The sequence below is a fragment of the Balaenoptera physalus genome (assembly GCF_965194825.1).
Source record: "Balaenoptera physalus genome assembly, chromosome: 6".
Taxonomy (NCBI): domain Eukaryota; kingdom Metazoa; phylum Chordata; class Mammalia; order Artiodactyla; family Balaenopteridae; genus Balaenoptera; species Balaenoptera physalus.
Window position 1 is genome coordinate 96,300,158 of NC_138885.1, and position 14,255 is coordinate 96,314,412.

The 14,255-nt window shown below is 39.2% G+C and overlaps 1 protein-coding gene across 4 annotated transcripts in view; it reads right to left on the reverse strand.

Annotated features, from left to right (window-relative positions):
- Positions 1-14,255, reverse strand: part of INO80D (INO80 complex subunit D) — a 64,296-nt gene that overhangs the window by 19,455 nt on the left and 30,586 nt on the right. For all 4 annotated transcript variants that reach the window (XM_082467009.1, XM_082467007.1, XM_082467006.1 and 1 more), the window contains 2 exons: positions 11,532-11,640; positions 370-594 (listed from right to left, as the gene is read on the reverse strand). In XM_082467009.1, coding sequence (XP_082323135.1) covers positions 370-594; positions 11,532-11,640 — 334 coding nt within the window. The remainder of the gene's footprint in view (positions 1-369; positions 595-11,531; positions 11,641-14,255) is intronic.

The following is a 14,255-nucleotide window of genomic DNA, read 5'->3' on the forward strand; positions in this document are numbered from 1 at the left end:
AAATAATATAAGTAAAAAGCATACAATACCACTTCTGTGGTTTAAAAAAAAAACTAAATATTACTTTTAAATAATACAAAATTTCTAAGCACTGTATTTTTTTAAAGATAGGTAACATTCTCAAATCCTCTACTGAATAAATTCTAATCAAACTCCAGCAAAATTATAGTAATACTTTAATTTTACTGTCACCTCATGGCAGGATTATTTTGCCATCATAGAACTTTGAGCAACAAAACCAAAATACAATGCTTAAATATTTCAAGATAATATGCCCACCACTCATTGTGTCTCGACTATCCTCTCAAAAATTAGAGAAAACGGACTGAGGTGAGTTCTTAGAAAGAGGTGGTAGTGTGAGGCTCTGACCTGGTCCGACTGCATGCAGCTCTCTGTAGTTCCTGGATCAACTGGCCAGTACATTCTGGCTCTCTACTGGCCGCCTGCAGCAAAGCTTTCCTAAACGTGTGCCGGCATTTCTTTTGACGAGATTCTGCCCGCTCCAGGCGGCAGAGGTGCTTATATTTCTGCTGAAAGTAAGTGCAAAGTTGGGTCACCCTGGAGCTCCTACTCTCTGTATCATCATCATCCGACCTAGAAAGTGCAGGGAGAGAAGCAGAAAACTTGATTACACGTTAGGCTCATTTTTAAAAGGGGAAAAGCAGATGAGGAAGGGGGGCTGGATGCACAGGGCTGAAACCTGTGGCATGTGAGCACACATTTAACAAAATTAGAGGAAGAGAATTTCAGTAGAGCAGCTGAAAATAAGTACAGTGTTTTAACAATAAGTGAGCAGTAGAGACAATCCAATGCTCTAAGAAGCTTAACCTTCTCAGCTTGTCATAGTTAGACACTCAACGCATCAGTGTCTTCTAAATTTTAAGTGACTAGGGATTTTGGGGAAGAAAATAATTTCTTTACCTCTACTTACTAAAAAGTCTGAGTAAATGACACGACGGTTATGAGGAAACACTCAGCGTAATTTCATAAAAGATAGGTCATACCAGAAATAGAGCAGTGAATTCTAATGGAGCAGTGAATACTATCTAAGAGCTGCTCTTTCAGATGTATTGGTTTTTAACTACCCTTTTTTTGCTAAGCACTTAAAAGAATTTTGATTATAGGGATCACAATCATTCTACAGTATTTTTTTAAACTACAGGAGATATCCTAAACAACATTTCATATAACAGGGAATTACATAGAGGCTTTTCTATCATTACGCTAATGTTGATTGATTGGTGGCCCCTGCTGGAGCACTACAGTGAAAAGGACGCTGAGGGCACATTTAGGCTCAACAAGGAAGAGAGCTGTGGTTAGTCAGCAATGTCTACCACCAGGGAGGTTAAAAAGGTCACCTCTCTATAGAATAAATGTGACCTCATTTTTTTTTACTGTTAGGAATAATGCATACAAGACTTGAAAACTGACCTGTGTTATTTTACCTTCCTTCTCTTATAACATAAACAAATAGCACACATATGACACTACAGACGATGTATTATCTTACTAATATTCTGTAAATCCTTTCTTGGTTTCTCTTCTTGAGTGGTATTACCTGTTTTTTCTTCAGAATAGCCCGTAACAGGCTACTCTGTAAACTTCTGTTTAGTATATGTCATAAGAGTCATGTTCTCTTCAGTATAGTTTCTATTACAGATATACCAATTGAAGGATCTCACTTCAACCTTTTCACCTATTAGACATTCAACATTTACTCTATGTCTATCATGCTCTGTGAAAAAGCTAGGAGCTTTTTAAAATTTCAGTTTCCCAAGACCTACCCTAGATCTACTGAACCAGAATTTCCATGGGATGGGACGCAGGAATCTCTATTTTAATTGTTCCCCAAAGTCCCACAGCAGGTCTCCATTTGGGAATTGTAGTAGAGCCAGTACATGCTGTTAGTATCTTTAATGTGAGGTAGAGAACAAGAAACATAGGAGAGGTACAGATAAAATGCTTTTAAAGTTCCCTAGAAAGACTGCTGGATGAAAGGCTTTTTGTAGAGGAGGTGACAACAGAACTGAACCTTGAAGAAAGGGTAGAATTTGAAGATGAGCAAAGAAAGGTACCTCACAAGGATAAAGCAATATAAGCCAAGATACAGAGATGGACAGGATGGGGAAGAGCAAGGACTGAGTAGCCTGGTTTGGCTAAGGAGTGCGGAATGCAGGGGAGTGCTGGTGGGTTAGGTAGACTTTCTAAAGCTAAAGGCCACATTAAAGAGTTCAACCTTTATTCCATAGGCAGTGAAGAACCTTGTAGATTATTAAGAAAATAGCTAACAATAACAGAGCTAGGCATGAGAAAGATTACACTGTCAGCAGATATAAGTGGAGGAAGAGACAGAAGAAGAGAACAGTGAGGAAATTATGATACAACTCCAGGTAAGACATTACAAGGACCCTACACCAGGGGGGGGCAGCAGCAGCACTGGAGAATATGAGAGGTAATCTGCATGTATAAGAGACTCTGGGGACTTCCCTGGTGGTCCGGTGGTTAAGAATCTGCCTTCCAATGCAGGGGACACGGGTTCGATCCCTGGTCGGAGAACTAAGATCTCAGATGCTGTGGGGCAACTAAGCCCGTGCGCCACAACTACTGAGCCAGCGTGTTCTGGACCCCGCGTGCTCCGGACCCCGCACGGTGCAACCAGAGAAGCCCACGCGCTACAACAAAAGATCCCATGTGCCGCAACGAAGATCCCGCGTGCCACGATGAAGAACCGAAGCAACCAAATAATTAAAAAGAGAAAAAAGAGAGAGACAGACTTTGTCAGTTGGGCAAGGAAGATAGAAGGGACACTAATCGCCCAGCTGTTTCCATTGGCAGAGAGCAGGAAGCAGGAGCAAGAGCAGATTTGGGGTAGGAAATAAATTCCATCTTAGACCTAGGTAATTTGAAGTACAGATGAGGGGCTTCCCTAGTGGCGCAGAGGTTAAGAATCCACCTGCCAATGCAGGGGACACGGGTTCGAGCCCTGGTCCGGGAAGATCCCACATGCTGCGGAGCAACTAAGCCCGTGCGCCACAACTACTGAGCCTGCGCTCTAGAGCCCGTGAGCCACAACTACTGAGCCAGCGTGCCACAACTACTTAGCTGACAGGCCTAGAGCCCGTGCTCCGCAACGAGAAGCCACCGCAATGAGAAACCCGCGCACTGCAATTAAGAGTATCCCCCACTTGCTGCAACTAGAGAAAGCCCGGGCAGAGCAACGAAGACCCAACGCAGATATAAATAAATAAATAAATTTATTTTTTTAAAAAAGTACAGATGAGGCAACAAAGGGAGTGGTGGAAAAACAGTTGGAAATTAAAAACTTGGGCACGTTTAGAGAAGAGATACAGATTTTGGAGTCAACAGCTAACAGCTGGGAGTGACTAAAAGTAAAAGGCCACAGAGATAATAGAAAGAACACAACACATAAGGGCCATTATCACAAAAGAATTTGGTGACTGGGTATGAAGGATAAGAAAGTCAATAATGACTTTGAATCTGTATAACTAAGAGAATGGAAACGCCATAACACAAAGATGAAAGAAGAGAAACAGCAAGTCTTAAAGGGAAAATAGAGCTAGGGTGGAAAATCAACTGCCAACATTGTTATTTAAAAAGACTCTTATTACTGCAGAGAAAATGGACTAGATGAGTGTTTCTCAAGTTAACCATGGAAAGATGCACTTGGATGTTGCACGTTACATCATGATAAAAGTTTTCAAAGCTTATTCATAACTTCCAAATTATCTTGTTGTGGTCCAGTAACAAGCAGTTTGCAGATTAGCACAGGTCCACAGACCATCCTTGGCACTGTCCTAAACTAGAAAATCTTCAAGATGCCTCCCACTTCTAAGATGCTAGACATTAATATTGCAAATCTGGTTGCCGAGGAAGAGTAGCAAATTAGGAAGAGAAAGGCCAGTTCTCATAATATACCAGCAGTGACAAGGGCTGGTACCTACAGCATTTCTCGATACGTGTTAAGTTTCCTTCTTTCTTTAACTTTTCTCATCTGGGTGAAATGGAGACATAGCTGGCTCACCTAACTCCCATGGTCAAGAGAAAGAAATGATACATGTGAAATCACAATATAAGTACAGGTATTATTATTAAGATGCTACTAATAGCTCCAAATACAGAGCAGTAAATTCCAAACCTGATTTCGTAAAACTTCAGGCTTGTCTGTAATCTCACGGCATGACATGAAATTTTCCAAATAAAAGTCACTTTATTTTACTTTATTAAAACAACAAAAGAGCAAAAACTTCCCACAAAGAAAAGATTCATGACCAGATGGCTTCACTGGTGACTTATACAAAATGTTTAAAGAATTAGGGGACTTCCCTGGTGGCCCAGTGGTTAAGACTCCAAGCTTCCACTGCAGGGGGCATGGGTTCAATCCCTGGTCGGGGAGCTAAGATTCCACATGCCACGCATTTAAATAAATAAATATTAAGAAAAGAAGGCATAGTCAGAGCTGAGGAAAAAAAATAAGGCATAGACAGTTACACCTCAATAAAAAATAAATTTTTTTAACTGACAGCAAAATAAAAACTTTTTCAGACTTTCAAAAGCTGAAAGAATTTATCACTGGAACACCTGCACTACAAGATATATTAAAGGAAACGTCTCATACAGAAGAAAATGACATCAGATGGCAATCTGGAACTACTCAAAGAATAAAGGGCTCTCTAGAAATTGTAAAAACGTGGGGGATTATAACATAGGTAGAAGTAAAATGTATGACAGCTATAGCACAAAGGATGGGAAAGGAGAAATGGAAGTACACTGTCATACGGTTCTTATACATGAAGTGGTATAACACTTAAAGATACACTAAGGCAATTAAGTATGTATACTGTAAACCCTAAAGCAACTACTATAAAAATAAAACAGAGGAATGCAGCTAATAAGCCAAGAAAGAAGATAAAATGAAATCATGAAAAATAATCAGAAAAGAAAAACAGGGGAAAAAGGATAAGAACAAATAGGACGAATAGAAAACAAACAAAAGATGTTAGACTTAAATCCAATAATATCAATAATCACATTAAATTTAAATGGTCTAAATACCCCAAATAAAAAGCAGAGATTGTCAGAGTACATAAAAAAGCAAGACCTAACTATATGCGGCCAACAAGAAACCCACTTCAAATATAAAGACTAAAATAGGTTAAAAGTAAAAGGACTGAAAAAGATACCAAGCTAGCAGTAACCAAAAACAGCTGGAGTGGCTATACTAATATCACATAAAGTAAGATCTCAGAGCAAACACTATGACTGGGATAAAGAGCGTCATTTTATAAAAATAAAAGGATCACTTCATCGAGAGAACAGAACAATCTTAAATGTTTATGTATCAAATAACAGAACTACAAAATGTATGAAGTAAAAAGTGAAAGAACTCGTACAAATCAATAGCAAAAAGGCAAAAAATCCAATTTTGCAAAAGAAGACATACAGATGGCTAATAGGTATATAAAAAGATGCTCACCATAGTTAATCGTCATTAAAATGCAAATCAAAACCACAATAAGATATCACCTCACACCTGTTGGAATGGCTACTACCAAAAAGAAATAACAAGTGTTGGTGAGGGTGTGGAGAAAAGGGAATCCTTGTACACTGTTGGTGGGAATGTAAACTGGAGCAGTCACAATGGGAAACAGTATGGAGGGTCCTCAAAAAATTAAAAATAGAACAGAATTACCATATGATCCAGCAATCTCACTTCTGGGTAAACATAACCAAAGGAAATGAAATCACTGTCTCAAAGAGATATCAGCACCCCCAGGTTCACTGCATCATTATTCACAATAGCTAAGATGTGGAAGCAACATAAGTGCCCACACACAGATGAATGGATAAAGAAATTGTATGATATGTATGCAATGGAATATTATTCAGCCATAAAAAAAATGAAATGTTGCCATTCATGACATCATGGATGGACATCAAGGGCATTATGCTAAATGAAATAAGTCAGAAATAGAAACAAATACCATATGTTCTTTCTTATATGTGGAATCTTTGTAACAAAACAAAACAAAACAGGGACTTCCCTGGTGGTCCAGTGGGTAAGACTCTGTGCTCCCAATGCAGGGGGCCCAGGTTCGATCCCTGGTTGGGGAACTAGATCCCGCATTCATGGTGCAACTAAGAAGCCCGCATGCTGTAACTAAGATCCTGCATGCCACAACTAACAGCCAGTGCAGCCAAAATAAACAAACAAAACAAAACAAACAAAAACCCCCATCAAGCTCATAGATACAGAGACTTAATTGGTGGTTGCCAGAGACAGGGGTAATGAGTAAGAAAAATAGGTGAACTGTGTTTTGGGGGATTTTGTTTTATTTGTTTTTTAGTTTCAATAAATTTTTTAAAATTTATTTATTTTAATTTATTTATTTTTGGCTGCATTGGGTCTTCATTGCTATGCGCAGGCTTTCTCTAGTTGTGGAGAGCAGAGGTTACTCTGCGTTGCAGTGCACAGGCTTCTCATTAAGGTGGCTTCTCTTGTTGCGGAGCACGGGCTCTAGGTGCACGGGCTTCAGTAGTTGCGGCACGCGGGCTCAGTAGTTGTGGCTCATGGGCTCTAGAGCGCAGGCTCAGTAGTTGTGGCGCACAGGCTTAGTTGCTCTGCGGCTTGTGGGATCTTCCTGGACCAGGGCTTGAACCCATGTCGCCTGCATTGGCAGGCAGATTCTTAACCACTGCACCACCAGGGAAGCCCAGTTTCAATACACTGAATAATAAAAAAGATCCTGCTTAATCTCTCATGGTAGAAATAAGACAGCAAAAGAAACTCTGTGAACAATGATACCAAGAGTCTTATTCAGGGGCTGATGGTCATGCTGCTCTCCATCAACATTGCCTCACCCCATCTTCCACACCCAAGCATACATATGTTGTTTTTATTGGCTACAAAGCAATTGTGATAATATTAAGGGATAGTTTAAAAATAAAGAATGTAATTTTCCAAAAAAAAAAGTGAGAGAACTAAAAGGAGAAATAATCAAATCCACAAATAGAGATTTCAACATCCCTTTCCAGTAACTGATAGAACAAAATGAAAGAAAATCACCAAAGGTGAAAAGAAAGAAAATTACAGAAGACCTGAACAACACTATCAACCAACTTGACTTAACTGACATTTACAGAACACTGTAATCTAAATGTGGTCTCTGAACACAGTACAATTAAATTAGAAACCAATTCCTGATAAATCCCCAAATATGTGGAAACTAAATATCACTTCTAAATAACCCATAGATCAAAGAAGACATCAAAAGGGGTATTAGAGGGAATTCTCTGGTGGTCCAGTGGTTAGGACTCCACTCTCTCACTGCCAAGGGCCTGAGTTCAATCCCTATTCAGGGAACTAAGATCCCACAAGCCACGCAGCGTGGCCAAAACAAAAAGGTGTTGGGGGGGTATTAGAAAATATTTTGAATTGAATAAAAATGAAAACATGTCATATCAAAATTTGTGGGATGCAGCTAAAACCAGTGTTTAGAGGGAAATGTATAGCACCAAGCATCTATGTTAGAAAACAAGAGAGACTTCCCTGGTGACACAGTGGTTAAGAATCTGCCTGCCAATGCAGGGGACATGGGTTCGATCCCTGGTCCGGGAAGATCCCACATGCCGCAGAGCAACTAAGTCCACAAGCCACATCTACTGAGCCCACATGCTGCAACTACTGAAGCCCGTGCACTGCAACTACTGAAGCCCACGTGCCCAGAGCCCGTGCTCCGCAACAAGAGAAGCTACTATAATGAGAAGCCCGCACATCGCAACAAAGAGTAGCCCCCAATCGCCACAACTAGAGAAAACCCTCGCAAAGCAACCAAGACCCAACGCAGCCAAAAATAAAATAAAAATTAAAAAAAAGAAAACAAGAAATATCTCAGATTTAACTGATTTAAGCTATTACCTTAAAAACTTCAAAAAAATTAAAGCCAGGGGCTTCCCTGGTGGCGCAGTGGTTGAGAGTCTGCCTGCCAATGCAGGGGACACAGGTTCGAGCCCTGGTCTGGGAGGATCCCACATGCCGCGGGGCAACTAAGCCCGTGAGCCACAACTACTGAGCCTGCGCGTCTGGAGCCCATGCTCCGCAACGGGAGAGGCCGCAACAGTGAGAGGCCCGCGCACTGCGATGAAGAGTGGCCCCCGCTCGCCGCAACTGGAGAAAGCCCTCGCACAGAAACGAAGACCCAACACAGCCAAAAATTAATTAATTAATTAATTAATTTAAAAAAAATTCTATGAAAAAAATTAAAGCCAAACAAAAGGAAACAAAGAGCAGAAAGCAATGAAATAAAAAACAAGAAATTAAAAGAAAAAAAATCAATGAAACCAAAAGCTTTCTTCAAAAAGATTAAAATCTATTTGAAGCTATTTTTTTATATTTATTAATTTATTTTTTGGCTGCATTGGGTCTTTGTTGCTGTGCGCGGGCTTTCTCTAGTTGTGGCGAGTGGGGGCCACTCTTCGTTGCGGTGCACGCGCTTCTTACTGCAGTGGCTTCTCTTGTTGCGGAGCACGGGCTCTAGGCGCTCGGCTTCAGTAGTTGTGGCTCACGGGCTCTAGAGCGCAGGCTCAGTAGTTATGGTACACAGGCTTAGTTGCTCCGTGGCATGTGGGATCTTCGCAGACCAGGGTTCGAACCCGTGTCCCCTGCACTGGCAGGTGGATTCTTAACCACTGCGCCACCAGGGAAGTCCCTATTTGAAGCTATTTTAATTAAAACTTTGAAGTTATTTGCACAAGGACAGACAGGCCAATGGAAGAGATTAGAAAATGCACAGACATACACATATGTCAAGGCTTCCAATGCAATGAAAAATAAATGTTCAATAAATAGTGTTGCTTAAATAGAGAAGCCATATGGAGAAAAAAAAAAAAAAAAGATCCTTGGCCCTAACTCACGTCATATATAAAATATACAGAAATAAATTCCAGAAAGATTGTCAGTGAAACAATAAAGCTTCTAGAAGATAATATGAGAAAATAGCTTCATGACCCTGGGGTAAGCAACGATTTCTTAAACAGGTCACAAATTAACCATAAAGGAAAAAACTAATAAACTGTACCCATTGAAATTAAGAACTTTATTCTATCAAAGACATCATTAGGAATGTGAAAAGGGAAGCAGTTACTGGCAGTACTTACTGTTCCTTAATACTACATTTAAGATACCAACTTATTTCTGCTACTGAGAGACCTAAGTAAAATCCTAAGAGCTCCACTTTGGCATATGCATCTACAACTAAACTAAGTAACCAAGGAACCTCTGCCAAAACAAGGCCAAACTTCCTCCCCAAATTTCTTTAAGTATAATTTTGGTTTAGGAAGAAAGCTCATGAAAAGGTTCTTCGAGGGGAAAGTACCATCACACCACTGTGCCTTTTTTTCCCCAAAAACACAATGAACTCACTGAGGAATTTTAAATGGCAAAACCTTGAGAAATTTCACATGGCAAAAACTTCTTGAAGATATAATGGACAGGCTAGGTAGGGCCAATTTTCTACAGCTCTCCATTTTCTATTACACTGAAGCACAACAAGAAGCTGGAATAAAGTAGTTCTATAGGTAGTCTAAAAAAAAAAGGACAGAGGTTCCTGTGAGAGAGCACAGTGGCAGATGCAGATGTGCAGCTGCAGGCATAGAAGGGATGGTAAACCAACGCAATCCCAGTTTCACCCAAGGAAAAGAATGTAGTGCCCCATGCCTGAAGCATAATACTAGTTCAACAAGAATATGCTGAACAAGTGAATGAACAAATGAGTGAAAAGGAAAAGATTAAAGGGACAGCTGGGCAGGAAGTAAGGAAAATTGCTTGTAAAAAGGAGAAATATATACTGAAGGAAAAGAAGAGCCAGGAAAGCAGAGTATCATGGTAAGTCAAAGAAGAAGCAAGTTAGCCAAACTGGCCAAGAAAGTTAAAATGCTACAGAGATGAAGACAAAGATGATGGTCACAAGTCTATAACAGCAAAAGAAATATTCTGAGAACTGCACTAGAAGGCAGAAATGGAATATACATTGCTCCTAATCAAGGGCAAATACTCCCAATACTAATGTTCAGGTAATTTTCAGAATTAAAATAGGATTCTTAGCTATCATTTATCATTTCCCATGAACCAGGTATTGTGCCGAGCATTTACGTATGTTACCTATTTATAGCATTTGGAAAATTAACCCAAAATATCCCAAGTCAAGCTACGCTGATTTGAATATCAACCTTAGGAAGCACAGTTGATATTATCTATAACTTAGAAAGCTTAAGCTCAATTGTACTTCTATCTGAAAACAAGAAATGCTAATGGTGAGGAAACAGTCTTAAATGACATATAAAATGGAATCTCAGAGCGAGAAAGAAAATATATAGCCTTTTCCAATACTAACTAGGAGACAACTATACGGGATATAAAGCCCAAGAGTGGAAATGGAGGCATCAGGCTGTTATAGTTTAATGACACTGACCATTAATAAATCCAGCTAACTCTCCTTGCGCTAATTCCATGTCCAAATAAGCTTCTGACTGTAATTTGCTTCCCATATAGTTTTGCTTAGTGAACATCTGTACCACTTAATGATGATACTTCTTACTAAAAACTGTCATTTTGGCTTATACATTAGTCTCTAGTGAATCAGCTCCCTAAGCCTAATCATTTCTGGGTGTACTAACAAATCACATTTTAAGCCTATAAATTCAGAAACCGGACCTTAGAATGTATATGCATACTATGATACTGTGAAATTCTAGGAGTCGGCCTGGGTGCAGATAGCTAGTCTCCCCTCTGTCTTGCTGAACACCTATTCAAACCACAGTACTTAAACAAAAATAATAATTAGCTGAGTCTGTGAGTCATCTTTTAGCCCCACAGACAAGGATGTATCTCAGTCCCGTCACACCGCACCAAGCATACACCTATGACGCTGAGGTAGTCCCCTGAAAGAGAACTAGTCTTCTTCTTACCACTGAAGGGGCTGGGCTTTAACCTACAGCTTTCTGATAAGGTAGATATCGAGAACCTCTAACGAGATTATTTCAAAAAACTATTTTAACACAGAAATATTCAGCACATTAGAAATATCAGAGAATGGATAGGGATTTCCCTGGTGGCGCAGTGGTTAAGAGTCCGCCTGCCAATGCAGGGGACACAGGTTCGAGCCCTGGTCCGGGAAGATCCCACATGACGCGGAGCAACTAAGCCCGTGCGCCACAAATACTGAGCCTGTGCTCTAGAGCCCACGAGCCACAACTACTGAAGCCCTCACGCCATAACTACTGAAGCCCGTGCTCTGCAACAAGAGAAGCCACCGCAATGAGAAGCCCGCGCACCGCAACGAAGAGTAGCCCTCACTCGCCGCAACTAGAGAAAGTCCACGCGCAGCAAAGAAGACCCAATGCAGCCATAAGTAAATAAATTTATCTTTAAAAAAATAAAATGAAATTAGCATATATAGGAAAAATCAATCTACTACAGTGGAAATTTAAGAATAAAAAGAAAAAGGAAGACTCACGTGTGTCTTTCGTATCTGAGGGTCTCTCGGATGGACCAGGCAACCTGGTATGGTGAGGCCTGCTCTGAGTCCTCCAGTTCTTCTCCACTCTCTTCAGACCAGTCCAACCCTAGGACGGAGGAGAGGATGTTGCAAGTTAGAAAAAATTAACATTTATTTAAAATTTAGATAAAAAGCTACCTGAAATACATAACCCGACACCGACAGCAAGTACTATCATAGTGTGAATAAATCCCTCCTGATGAGTTTCAGCCCTGTTCTGGCAAAGGTATTAATAATGAATGTATGACATGCACTCGCATTTAAAATAATGACATTACAACAAAAAGGCTATATTCCACGGATGAACTTCTTTCGTCAGATGCTTCACAAATGGAGTAGGAACAACACAAAGCAAAGAGAGAGTTCAAGTCAAAAAAAGGGGTAGAATTTCTTAAGTATCAAAACGTTATACACTAAAATAATGTTGAAAAACATAAAACATATTCAAGACGACAGGAAAAGAAGCCTAATGCATGTTCAGGCAAGAAAAAGTCAAAAGGTGCCAGTGGACTCATGCTATACCTCAACAAAGAAGGGGCCTAGAATATACTGTGAAAGGCAGGCACACTCCATCCCCTTTTCCCAACAACATCTCTGGAGGAAAGGACACCATCCACTAGGCAGGGCCATTCCCAGGCTCTTGCCCCCTGCGGGAAGAGGGAAGGGTAGGATGGCAATGTTCTCTTTCTAGTATCACTTGGGGTTCTTTCGGTTCTTTTAAACAAGAGCCGTCACATTTTGAGTTCCATTTGGAAAACAAGGTTAGAGGGAAAAGTAGAGAAATACAGTATAATAATGCTTATTTATTTTGTTAAATGCTATTATTTTTAATGACTGGATAATTGTTAGCTTCCAACATAACAGGTTTTGCCTTTTTTTTTTTTTCTTTTTTCTTTCGGCCACACAGCAGAGTATGCGCGATCCTAGTTCCCCGACCAGGGATCGAACCTGTGCGCCCTGCAGTGGAAGCACAGCATCTTAACCACCTGACCACTAGGGAAGTCCCAAAGGTTTTGTCTTTTTAATTTTGTATCTTGAAGAGGTCTTAAATACTGATGTTGCATAGCCTAAAATACAACAGTGTGTGGACTACATAACCTTAATAAACTCATACCACTATGAAACTTTAATTAGATACCTTGATGACTAGTATTCTATGTCTTCCTTCTTGAGACCCTCAAAAATCAAAAGACCATCTTCATTAGGCACAGTTAGTTAAAAAGGACCTCACAGATTTCTTCCATAATTTAAATGAGTTTACATGTGCCAAATTGGGAAATTAAGAAAAGGTTAATTGAAATGCAAATTATAAATGCTTAAAATTAAATATTGCCATTGGCACAAAGAAACGCCAAATCTAGTTCCAAGATGACTATTCAAAATGTCAGGTCATCTTAAAAAGTAAGTTACTTTCTCTAACTAAAATAATTAGTAGTTTGTTAAAGAGTAAATAAAAAAAAAACAAAAAACAAGTAAGTGACCACGTCATCACCTTCAGGATGTTGAAAGGTGAGATCTTTCAAACACAAAGTGACACTCAAGGCACCTTTAAAAATTAGAACATGAGTTGTTATCTTTTATATTTTCTGTAGAAGTCATAATACTGTCTACTAAGACACCCATGCTTTCTCTGAAAAAGTCAAGATCTAAGTCATAAGAAGTAAGATGGAAGTGTTTCTCCTGTTGTAAAATTAACTGTCCAATAAAGCAAACCTTTGATCTTGGCTTCATTATCACTAGTTTCAACGTAACTAATTGAGATAACCAGCCCAAACAGGACTGTAGAAGCCAATTAAATACTGCGTTTTTAAGTATTCTTTGCTGACATGAATGCAGAGTACACCTGGTTGTAATAGTGCACTGTAATTTCTGGTTTCTCCAAAATAAACTGTTTTAAAAATTTGGGTCCCTCATATGCTTGAATTTTTTAAAAATAAAAAGACAAAACTTTTCTATGAGTTTTAGTTCTGTTCAAAATGATTGAAAGTCAGCCCTCAACACAACATAAAATTTCATAGTTTCAAAAGCTAAAATATTATCAGCATCTAGAAATAAACAGAAATATAAATAAAAATTTAGCAGATGATATGGGTAAAAGGTAGAATAAAAGGCAAACATTTGGAAAGAAAAGTTAGATCTCTGCCTCAAAACTAACGCCTAATGAGTTCCAAACAGATGACTAAAATAATAAAAGAGCTAAAAGAAAATATAGGTGAACATATTTATATACTCTTGGAATGAAGAGAGCCTAAACAAGAGGAGAAAAAAAACCTGATTCAAAAGGAAGAAATCTTTAAAAAGAGAGAGAGAATACATAAAAAAATTTAACCTCTAAATTCCAAAACCTTTATAATAGATACTAAAAGCAAGTAACAAATGGGAGTGAGGAGAGGTTTTGCAACAAACATTAAATATGTATAAAAAGCTCTTACACCTATCAATAAAAAAGAGAAATGCTTAAAAATGGATGAAAAAACTGACAAGATAAAATAGGAAATACATATGTCCAAAAAAAGCAGTATGAACCAATATTCAAAACTACATTATTAATCTAAAAGAGCAGTTCTTACTCAAAGTATGGCCCACAGATCCCCAGGGGTCCCTGAAACCCTTTTTAGGGAGATGCTTAGGTCAACACTATCTTCAAAACAATACTAAAATGTTATTTGTCTTTTTTACTGT